Source organism: Xiphophorus maculatus, chromosome 15 (genome assembly GCF_002775205.1).
Source record: "Xiphophorus maculatus strain JP 163 A chromosome 15, X_maculatus-5.0-male, whole genome shotgun sequence".
Classification (NCBI taxonomy): domain Eukaryota; kingdom Metazoa; phylum Chordata; class Actinopteri; order Cyprinodontiformes; family Poeciliidae; genus Xiphophorus; species Xiphophorus maculatus.
In genome coordinates this window covers 4107378-4119475 of record NC_036457.1, presented here as the reverse complement: position 1 = coordinate 4119475, position 12098 = coordinate 4107378, and the positions used below count along the sequence as shown (strand labels likewise).

The 12098-nt window shown below is 41.9% G+C and overlaps 1 protein-coding gene across 1 annotated transcript; it reads right to left on the bottom strand.

Moving 5' to 3' along the window:
- Positions 1-8043: 8043 nt before the first annotated feature.
- Positions 8044-10379, bottom strand: LOC102220181 (transcription factor SOX-11-like). Its single transcript, XM_005808683.2, has one exon. It carries the CDS (start codon positions 10003-10005, stop codon positions 8878-8880), a length of 1128 nt encoding a protein of 375 aa, XP_005808740.1. The 5' UTR covers positions 10006-10379; the 3' UTR covers positions 8044-8877.
- Positions 10380-12098: the final 1719 nt, after the last annotated feature.

Below are 12098 nucleotides of genomic sequence, written 5' to 3'. Positions count from 1 at the left end.
TTACTGAAAGAACATAAAAATAATTTTCTTTGTGTGATTTTAAAATATTTAATTAATTCTTTATTCGTCTCGTCCGTTTCTTTCTTATTGTGTTAAAAAATATATAAACATGAAAAAGAAAAAACTAATTTGATTAGTTTATTTACATTTTTAACGGATATTTTGATGTGTTAATTGAGCTTAAATTGTCTGGGATCTGATCTGAATTTAATCCGTGTGTTTTTTAAATGTTGTTAAATAAATAAAAATAACAGCAGATGATCTGATTCGGTTTTTTATCTGTAATCGCCTCAAAGTAATAGTTAGTGTCCAGCAGGTGGCGCTATAGACTGACTTGCTTTCAAAAACAGTAGATAATCTAAATCAGGAAGAAAAATGTAACATTTAAAAAAAACTTTTAATATTTGTTGGTTATTTCTAAACACAATAATGTTCATTTTATGCTCTTTAGAGGCAGTTTGAGTTTCAGACATAAAGTGCAGATGTAACCGTAAAGAACGTTCTGGGTCGAAACTTTAATGAGCAAAATGTCGGTTAAACATCTGGAAACGGATCAGAGTTCAGATCAGAGTCACCAAACTGGGAGCAGCGTGAGAGAAAAGAAACTCAACCCGGCGCTGGTTTGGTGCGACGCTCCAGATAGAGGTGACGTCTCACGGCGACCTGCCGCCGATAAGAGCTTAAGGTACAGTGAAAATATGCAAATATCTGCGGGAGGAAGCAGATAAGAGCTCAACTGACCTGGACTCGAACCTGCAACCCGGGAAGAAGCGCTGCAGCATTTTCCCCGAACAGAATCCAGACTGAGGTGGGAAAAACTTTTTGAGATTTCTGTTTCTGAAGAAGCTCCAAACCAACCTGGCGCTGTGTGAAAAAGTAATCCCACCTTAAACCGCTGGTTGTTCCTCTCTTACACTGAAAAAACAGAATGCAGCTCCAACTTAAAACAACACAGTAATTTAATGAAGTTTATGAAACTTAATCTATTTACATGTTTCACCTTAACTTTCTAATGAATGAGTTTTTAACTTTGCTGACTTTTCAGACACATTGGAGGGATTTTCACCACGAAGCTTAATGTCCCGCTCAGTTTGAAAACCGTGCTTTGACTAGACCTAATAATCCATCGTAATATACCAACAAAAACAACTAATTTTGTTCCAAGACACTTTTCAAAAACAAACAAAAAGTCATTTTTTGTATCTGTTTTTCAGAAACAGATAAAGTTAACAGTTGAAATAACTATAAATAATATGCAAATTGGAGAGTAGTAGGAGAAGAAAGTGAGAAGAGGCCTATGGCAGCATAACTACAGAGACAGATCAGCCGTATTTCATGATGTTTCCTGTTTTACAAAGAAGGATTTCTGCAGGTTCCCTCAAAGAGAAGCCGTTCCTGCTGCGTTAGGTTTCAGTTTATCATTTTTATCGCTCTATTTTTATCCAGAACAATGTCTGTTCTGCAGGTAAAAAGTTTCAGCATAATTTTTTTAATCCCCTCTGACCTTGGTGCGAACCCGTCTCCCCGTTACCCAGAATGCCCTGGAGTTGGTCTCAATTATCCCGAGCAGAATCCCAGATTTATCAGGCTGGAGACGATCCAGCTGAGCCGCTGCTGCCTTTGATCCGCTGCCAAACATCTGATCAGAGAGCAGCAGAGATGGAGAAGCGAACGGATCGCTTCAGTATTTCCTCTGATATGAGTCTGATTACTGTGAGAGCAGCTGAGTCTCTGCTCCTCCATCCGGACGGAAACGTTGCTCTGAAGATTTAGGAACAAAACCTTTGGAGCTTTGCTCTGACTCTCCAGACGTCTTGAAGGAAAACATCTAAAGCCTGGTTTTCACTTTTCTTGTAAGTGAATCAAAATGTGTTTCATGAAGCTCAGCTCAGTTCCTCCAGAAGAAACGACTCCCGAGTCTAGCAGAGTTGAAGGAGAAAGTTCTGGATAAAAATCATGACATTGTTTAAATGAAGGGACACAAAAGGTCCAAACCAAGTCTGCTACTTTGCCTTATAGCTTTATTCCCTTTTCTACTCATGGTGCTCCTGTTTATTTCAGAGCCAAACCAAACTGACCATTCAGCTTTCCAAATAACCTGGGAAGAAATAATTCATGTTTTCTCTTCTTTGGTCTCCAAAGGCAAAAAGCAAAGCTCTAAAATAGATGGATGGGATCCAAGATCTGGATCAAAATGACATAAAGGCTTCATGAAAAAAGCCGACCAACAAGCAAACAACCTGCTCACCAATCCTACACTTCAGCAATCAGATAACTTACCAACCAACCTACCTACTGATGAATCACTTCACCACCCAACCAACCAACTAACTAACCAGGTTACCAATGAACTAAATGAGTATAAAGAACAAGTCAAGCCATTATCACAATGATAAAAATTCCAGTTTTTCAGAAACACAACATGTGATCACCGTCCTGTTAGCAGAAACTCTAAATATCTGGATTCTGTGTTCCTGAAAAAGGTCTTGCTGAACATTCAGGATCCAAACCAGATGAAAACAGAGAAACTACAGAACCGCTGAATAATTATTAAACACCAGAAAACTACGGGGAGGTTTTTCCTCAGAGGGTTTGTTTCCTTGGTGTTGGTGAGTTTAGCTCCTCTGTCTCACTGATTACAGACTCCAACAGGACGGTCTAATCAAATCCACATGAGTTTAGAAATCTACACCTTCCTCTGTTTCTGCTTGAGCTGAAGAAGAAATACCATCTGGTTGGGAGCAGATCGGGTTTGAACCTTTTTCTCTACAGAAAATCCAACTTTGATTGTTTAATTTTCATTCTTTTATCTCACTAAATGAAGGGTTGAAAGTTTTCACTCTGAATGCGTTTAAAAATAGAGAATATTCAAAGGTTTCTGGTTTAAATCTATCATTGTTTGCTTTACGTTTGGCTGCGGCAGAACCAGAGGAAATAATCTCTGCACAAACACCCAGAGCAGGAAGCTGACTGCTGGTGGGTGTGAATGGTTTCCAGAACAGCTCCCATTAACACCCAGCTGGTAAAAATACGCCGGCAATCAGCAGGACCAGGTGAGTCCAGCCCACATCGGGATGTTTTCTTTTCTTTCGTTCTTCAAAATGAAACTTTTCTGATGAAGACGTCGTCACACCTCTGCAGGACTGGCTCACTTTAAACCATTTCCTGCCACCACTCGGCTCTGGTGAACTGGGAGAACTGGTTCACACACACTGGAAACATCAGACGGGGTCAGACAGGGCCAAGCGCCGGCTTCCTGCCCCCTCTGAGTTCCCCCCGTTCCCAATTCCTGCGCCGGCTGCAGTGTGCTGGTTTACCACGGAGGACAGCTCGTCTCGTTCCGTCAGGTTGGGATCCAGATTTAGGTTCAGAAACTCCACAAATGTTTGATTCTCCAGTTACATGAACCAGTTCTGGGAAAAACATCAGATCATCGAGGTGGAATAATAAAAACATGAAAGCAAGGAGGAACCAAACTAGAACCAATCAGAAAGTTAGAAACATGAGGCAAAAGCAGCTTGGAGGCTCAGAGTTCAGCCATTTACTTCCTTCATTGTGATTTTATGAAACAATCTGAGCTCATTAATGAAACTCTCTACCTGTTCATTGGAAATATAAACCGTCTTTGTTCGTTCAGGTTCTAACATCATCAACCCAACAGTATCTGCAGTAATTAAAGGCTCAGGATTATGTAAAATTGACTTTTTATTCCATCATTTTATGATGTTAATCCTCATCAAAAACAAATCTGGAGTTTTGCCTTGATGTTTCTCCAGACATGCTTAATCTCCATGGCAACCATTCAATTGTATTTTGAAACGGTTGGAGTGAAACTAACCTTGAACTGATCTTTTGTCCGTCTCCAAGCTGCATTTTCTCAGTAAATTACTTGAATAAGTCGTAGAAACTCAACTCAGATCCAGGTTTTGTCGGTTGATTCACTTTCAGTCTGGCTTTCTGAAGCATCACTCCAGTGAACGTCTACAACGATCTGTTAATGGCTGCTGATTGAGAGACATTAACATGTTGGTCTTACTGGACCAACATGTTCTGTGTTGGTCCTGTTGGGTCTCGGTGTAACCTTGTCAACAGGACCGGTTCTCTTCCAAGGACATTCTGTGAAGACAGGCAGGTTCTCCTCAGAGTTTAGCTGGTGGCGTTCCACAAGGCTCAGCTCTGGTCCCACTATTATTGTCATTTATCATCTATGCTGATAACATCCAACTGATTCTCTCATTTAATCCACACCAGGTGGACAGGTTGTCCATCCAGTGTTTTCTTGAATCAGTGAACGGCTCTCTGGTAATTTTCTGATTTTAAAAGATAAAGTTTTTGATTACATCTGATAGTCCGGTAGACTCGATCCAATTGGGAACCAAAACTTCAACATCTGTTCCACCTCCAGCTGCTGTGGTTCTCTTTCTCTCTGCTCTGAGTCAAACCAACCAACCTGTTCCCCTCCTGGCCTGTGGGGGCGCTGCACCCAGGAAACAACACAAAAGATCTCCACAAGATACTTGCTTCTTCAGAAACACAAATGGAGAGGCATCAGTTTTTAGCAGTTGGATGATTTATCTTGTTTTCTCCTGCTAACGCTAGGTTATCATGTTTGTTTTGGTTGTATTTACCCAGAATGCCCTGCGCTGCAGTCCACTTCCAGCTTTTGGAGCGGTGTCCGGTCCGCTTGGCGTTCACATTCAAACCGAACCAGAGTTCACTTCAACTGAGCCCAGACCGAGGTTTGGAGGACCAGAGGTCAGAGATCAATTAAAGGGCTACTATTAAAGGTACAGTATGTAACTTACATAAAATATTTTTCACATATTTGTTGAAACTGTCACTGTAGATAATCCCCTGCCTTCTCCCAGTGCTCCCTGTGCAAACTAGAAACAACCAACCAGAACCAGGAGGTGGGTCTTAGCGCTGTCAATCATGCTTGTGTTCTCCCTATTAGCAGAGCCTGTTGTGAATGCTAAGGCTAGTTAGCATGACCAGTGGATTAATGGTTTTCCTGTAATGGTAAGTTGTTTTTTCTGCCATCAACACATTTAGCAGCATGTACATGAGGATGATTGACAGCACTAAGACCCTCCTCCTGCCTCTGATTGGTTGTTTTGACCGGGAGCAGTGTTTTTTTCAGATTGTCTTTCTCATAGTAAACTCAACATGGTGACAGTTTCAACAAATATGTAAAAAACTTTTCTTTATAAAAGTTACATTCTGCAGCGTCACCACACCGTTAGTCCGACCCGAATGGAGCCGTTTGTCCGTCAGCAGGAACTAAAAGTTTCTGTTTGGCGACTCCTCAGGTTTCTCTCTGGTTTTGAGATCTTTTTCGCTCGTGAAGCAGCTGAAGTTCTGCGTCCGTCCGTCCGTCTCGGATCAGCAGCCTGACCCGACAGAGTTCATGTTGGTGTGGAGCGTTCTGCTGCTGATCAGAACCAGACCAGTCCCGGGCCGGGCCGATGATACTGGCTGGTATCTGGTGTCAGGTGATATTTCTGATGTGGTTTCTGCTCTGTGACCTCACCGCCGTCCAACACTGGCGCTTTTGTCTGCGGCTGGAGGTAAAATGAGCCCTTCTGTCATCGAGGCCTTAAAGAGGCTTTTAAACGGATCCAGAACCGGCTCATATTGACCCGTCAGTCACACTGAGCGGTTTCACTGCAGCTCCTGATGAACACATTGTGTCTCTGACTGATCTTTAACCTTAAAACTCGTCTTGCTGAAACCCTGAGCTGGTTGGGAACGCTCACTGCGTCTCCACCCTGCACTGTAAAAACACCCAGAACCAGAATCCTCCGGCCTGAGGGGGCGATCCATCCCTACAGCTTCTGGTTGCTTTTAGCTAAACCTTCGCAATCTGCATGTTTAAACAGTGAAAGCATCAAAACAACATTTTGTCTCATCATCAGGAAAAGAAACAAGCAGTTAATGAACACTGACTGAAACAGGAAGTGGAACTCACAAGGTGACGTTTGTAAAGTTACAGTATTAGAAGAATTAGCAGCAATAACTTGTTCAGCCTAAAAAGAATCAAATTATATTTTCACCATGTTATTGATTCGTCTTTATAAATGTCTCAGATGTGTTAAGATAAAGATAAATATTTAGTTTGAAGCTAAATATTTTACTTGGAGCTAAGTATTTGAAAATTGACTTGCTGATAACCGGAAGTGGACTACCAAAATAAAAGCTGGGTCTTCCAGCATTCTTTGTAAACTCCTGCTTTCAAGTGGCTTCATCGTTTTTATCACATTTATTCTCCTCTTTTTTCACCAACATTTCAGGTTAAAGCAAAAGACGAGCCAGAGAACAAATCAGTATCAGCAGGTGAATTTTCATATTAGCTAAATATTTAGTTTGGAGACAAATATTTAGCTTGTAAACTAAATGTTTAACTAGCTGAAAGCTAACCAAATATTTACTTTCTAAACTAAATAGTTTGCTAACTATATATTTAGTTTGTAATCTAAATATATTTATTTTGCAAACTAAATATTTAGCTTGCTAACTGTACATATTTAGTTTGGAGCTTGCTAATTAAATATTTAGTTTTAAGCTGTGACATTTAAAAGTGATAATAGGGTTAAACTTTGTCTTTTTCCTCTCATGATGGGCTAACTAACCCAAGTTATTGCTGCCATTTCTTTCCCGTTAACATCTCAATCAGAACCGTTTAAGCTCCAGGATCTGGACGGCAGCCAGCGGCTTTTTACAGAGCATTTCTAAACGCCGCCTGTTAACAGCAGCACTTATAAACGGAGACGTCTGTCTGCAGGAGTCATGAGACCCAAACGGCTAAAAGACGCTCAGAAACTAAACGCACAGATGTGACTGGCTCTCCTCCTCTTCCTCTGATGAAGGCCGGTTTGTGTCGCCCATCCCTGCAGTTAATGAGCTGCAGTTGTGAAAACAGTTTGACTTTGCGGTCGGGACCCCGACCCTTCAGGCCGCAGCAGCTCCTGCATGGGAGCAGAACCTGACAGGAGACGAAGCTAAGAAACGTCTGCAGCTTCCAGGATTTAAAATCAGATGTTTGCTCTTCATTTTCAGCCTCAGACGTCCAGAAACACTCTGATTGTCACTAATTTACTGACATGATTTCTACAGTGGGTCAAAGGTCACTGTTGAATCATAAACAGATTTTAGACAAAAAACAGGATTTTATCTGCCTTTCAGCAGACCTGGTTTAAAATTTTTGCTCAGAATTGTTTCCCACCTTTGGAAGGAGAGGAAGAGAGAAATCGGCTGATTAATTTAAACCTCAAAAAGCTCATTTATTTCCTTACTTTCCAACTGTTTGAGTTATTCTAGTGAATTTCTGAGGCATTTAAAACCCAAATTTAAATTATTTTCCTCCAATCAATCCAATATGTTATAAAACTGCTGACTTCAGGAGCTTCACAGTACTGTAACCAGGTTTATTAATGGAAAGTTTAGTGGAAAGAAAAAGGTGCACAAACAGGGGAATCCAAACACTTGGAAGAAATGCTTGAAATATATCATGTAATTAATATTTTAGGAACCGATTTGTTGAAATAAATAAAGTTTTGGGTATTTAGATGCATCTGTAGTCCTGATTCGTTACATTCATATGAATAAAGTTAGAAGACAAATGGAAAAGAAAAATGTTGAATTTCAAGCAGAAAAACTGATTTCTGTGAACATTAGTTAGAATTGATGGATTATTTTTCATAACATTTTTCCATTTCTAGAATGAGTCAAATTTATCTGAACTAACAAAACAAAATCTGCAAGAATAATTCCTATAAGAATTTTACAATATGAATAATGTTTGAAGGAATATGGAAGAAGGCTGGATAAATGTGCAATAATTTGCAACAGATGCATTTAAACCATCAAACATGACTTCATATGTTTTTGTCAACAGTTTAGTCAGAAGTTATGAATTTGTTTTATGCAATTCTGACAAATGAAGAACTTTTACCCCAAAAAACAAAACCTGCAGGAGTATTTCATTTCTATTTTCCACTAATCAGCCAATCAGAGTCCAGAAGGATCAATAATGAGATGATCTGATTCAGTTCCAGCTGATTTATTCAGACGTACAGACTTTATGATAAAGGACAAGTTCACACAGTTTCCCTTCTGCTACAAAACACTCAGGATGGCCCTTTACGTTCATTTTCTTTCATATTGCACAAAAATAATGAGCAACAAAACAGACGTGTGCTGCTGATGAAGTGATACAAAAATAATTAAAATAAGCAACAGAAACTCCAGCTTTTCCTCCATCTTTATAACCAGTCACACAAACTTGCTAAACTTTAATCTATTTATTCACAACATTTACACTCTGACCAGTACTCCCAGTAAACCTCCCAGTACACCTCCATCTGCGCTTTAAAACAACTGCAAGGCATTAAATCAAGGCAGAACCGGAACCAACAGTTTTCAGGAAAAAGAAAAACAAACCCAGAGTGGAACAAGTGCCTGACATTCCCTTTGAATGTACAAAAATATGCCTGAAAATAGTCATTTTATTATTATTATTCTGATATCTTTAAAAAGATGAGGTATGTTTGGTTATGTAAATATCAAAAAGGTTTCCTGCCACGCCTAGTTCGGTTCTGGTTCTTTTTAAAGTTGCTGCAAAAGTATCCGACGTTAAAAAACACCTGAAGTCCTACAGTTCTGGTTCTACAGTTCTTTATGGGACTGAGTGAGACTGCATAGTCCGGAAAATGGGTCGGACCTGAGACGGAAAATTAATTCATAAAAACCCTGTTGGAGAGTACCTAGTCCAGGTAGGGAGCAAAGCTCCGAAACCGGTACCGAGTCCAGGCAGGGAGCCGGCAGCGGCCACGCCCCCCTCCACGATCAGCACCGAATCCGGGCCTCGGTTCCGACCGGTCAGTACGTGAAGACCAGGTCCGAGAAGTTGGCCTCCAGCCAGTCCCCGGCGATCATCTCGCTCAGCTCCGGGGTGCAGTAATCCGGGAACTCGAAGTGGGACCCGAGGCTGCCCTCGCTGCCGCAGGAGTCCAGGTCTTTGTCCACCAGGGACAGGCTGAGGTTCCCGGCGGCGGCGCTGCAGGAGGAGGCCCAGGGGTCGCCCAGGAAGCCCAGCGCCAGGTCGGCCCGCTCCGCCGGGAGGTCGTCCAGGTCCTCCCCGCAGCAGGAGGACGTGGATCCGGACCGGGAGGAGGAAGCGGGGGAGAGGGAGGCCGGGTAGGCGGAGGCCCCGCCGCCCTGCCGGGTGATGTTCTTGAAGCTGTAGAAGAGCCGGCCGGAGGACTCGAACTGCGGCTCGGACGGGATCTTGGCCAGGCTGAACCGGGACGGTTCCTCCTCCTCTTCCTCCTCCACTTTGAACTCTTCCTCAGAGTCTTCATCATCGTCGTCATCATCGTCATCCTCCTCCTCGTCGTCAGTAAACTCCCGTTTGACGGTTTTAAAGCTGGTGCTCACCATGTACCGGTACCGGTGGTCCGGCTGCGGCGGCAGGTGGCTGCCCCCGCGGCCGGACGCGGCCACCGTCTTCCCGGCCTTCAGTTTGGAGAGTTTCTTGGCGGCTCCGGGGTTTTTACTCACCGACCTCACGGTGCTCTTCTCCGGGGATTGAGCGGATGACTTCCCCGCTGGAAACGCGCAGCCCTCGGTTTTGGGCTTCTTCTTGGGCCGGTACTTATAGTCCGGGTAGTCGGCCATGTGCTTGAGTCGGAGCCGCTCCGCCTCCCGGATGAACGGGATCTTCTCCGTGTCCTTCAACATCTTCCAGCGCTTCCCGAGCCGCTTGGAGATCTCCGCGTTGTGCATGTCCGGACTTTGCTCCATGATCTTCCTCCGCTCGATCTTGGACCAGACCATGAAGGCATTCATGGGCCGCTTTATGTGACCCGACGCCGTTTTACACCAGTCCGGCTTCAGCGGCACGGCGCTGCAGGCCGAAGCCGCCAGCAGCTCACCCTCCTCGGTGTCCGTCGCCTCGCGGGACTCCTTGGCGATTCCCGCTCCAGGATGTTCCCTGTGCTGGACCATGGTCCCAGACTGTTCCAGTCAACCGCAGGAGACTCTGCTAATCCAGCAGAAACGCTTTTCCTGCTCCTTTTTCACTGTTTCAACTTCGTTTTTCCCCTTCCAGCCGCGAGGCTCCGCTCAGACCAGCAGCATCTCTCCGTCTGCTCCAAAGCTCAAACCGGCGTCTAATTAACAGGCTGCTCATGCGCACCACGCTTCCTGCTCCGACCAATCACAGCGTTTAGAGGTCCAAACCTTCCCGCCTCCAGACTGCTGCCAGCCAATCAGAGCTTAAAGTCAACTGCGCGTCTACTCCCACCGGCGACTGTCCGTTATTTTAATCTCATTTAAATTGATAACTGAAACTGTCGATGTTTAATGAGTTTTTATTGGTGTTCAGGGACACAAAAATCACATAATCAATATTTATTCAGCCCGTAGATCATCAGGAGTTTACCAGCTGTCTGTCTAATCTGGGAGTAAATAATCCCCAAGATTATTTACGCATTTAGCAGAAACAGCAGGGATGTATCATTAAACACATATTTACTGTTTAAGCAACAACAGTAATAATAAAAATAATGACAACAATGCTCTTTTGATCATGGTACAGTACTACAAAATAATGGTGATAAAATCTGCCTGTATTCAACAGAAAACTCAGGTTTTAATGGCGGCTAACATCTCTGCAGAACCCACAGATTCTGGACACAAACTGTTTAGACTTTTACCTTGGTGCAACAGAGACTGTTTATTTCCTATGACTGTCTCTCTGATGAACACAGACTCATATGATAAGATAATTACACTACTTTTAAACTCAATCTTCTCCTTCTGACAATTTTAGGGACACCAGATTATCAGAATGACTCTAACAATAATTTTATGAGATATTCCTGCTGTGTATGGTGAGTCAGACAGATTACTCTAGCAGGGACTCCAACTTCAAATCAGGGATATTCAGTATATATAAATTCAATATTTAGCTTGTAGCTTGTAGCTCAGTATTTATCGACAAATGATTTTATATGTTAGCTAAATGATTAGCGCAGAGCTAAATATTCAGTGTGAAGTATGAAGATAAATATTCAGTTTGTAACCAAAAAACTGCTTTAACTTAAATATTTAGCTTGAGTTGGTGCTAAATATTTAGCTTTCTAACTAAGTATTTAGCGTCAAAATATATGTAGCTCTGAGCTAAATATTCAGTTTTAAAATATGTTTTTAGTTTGCAAACTAAATATTTGGCACCAAGCTGAATGATTAGTCGTTTGGAGTTAAATATTTAGTTTGAAGCTAAATATTTATTTTGAGTTTGCAATTTAGCTAGCTAGTATTTAGCTTCAGCCTAAATCTTTATCTCCATGGTATATACTTTGTTTTACATTTGAAGCTAAAAATTTCATTTGGTGCCAAATATTCAATTTAGATATTTTGTTTTGTGAACTAAATATTTAGCTTGCTGGTGTTGACAATATATAATTTTGTGTTTTCCTCTATCTGTTTAAGCTGGTTGCTAAGCTACGGTTAAAGGAAATGAGACACTAGGGAACGCCCAGTTTAGGGCGCAGCTTAAACTGATGGTATTTTGCTCTGTTAGCCCATAAGGATAGCCTGAACAAATGGATTAGCTGTTTTTAGTCTTATTAAATGGAATTCATGAATTCAACTCACTGACTCCTTTCTCCAAAAACCTATTGGAGAAAAGATAATTCTCCACACTAGCTAACTCTGTAGCTTGATAAATAAATATGTAGCTTTTACATTTACAAATGAATGAATACCATGGTGAAAATATTACTTTGAAAAACTAACCCTTTTTCTCCCTTTTATGACAAACTAAATAATCCAAATATTGTTGTTAATTATTCACTGTTACATACAGAGAGCCCAGAACGGCACCATTGAGAATAATTAAACCATCTGTTCTTATTTTGTATAAATGTTGTGTTCACACGTTGAGACCAAAACAGAATCAAAGTCAAATCGCCTGGCGGCCATTTTGAAACGGGATATGTGGCAACATGTAATGTTTCTTCTGTGAAATGAGAGAAAATCTGCAGTTTGGTTGGAAGCTGTTAAACGAGGCTTTTACATGTGAAATAAAGTGCAGC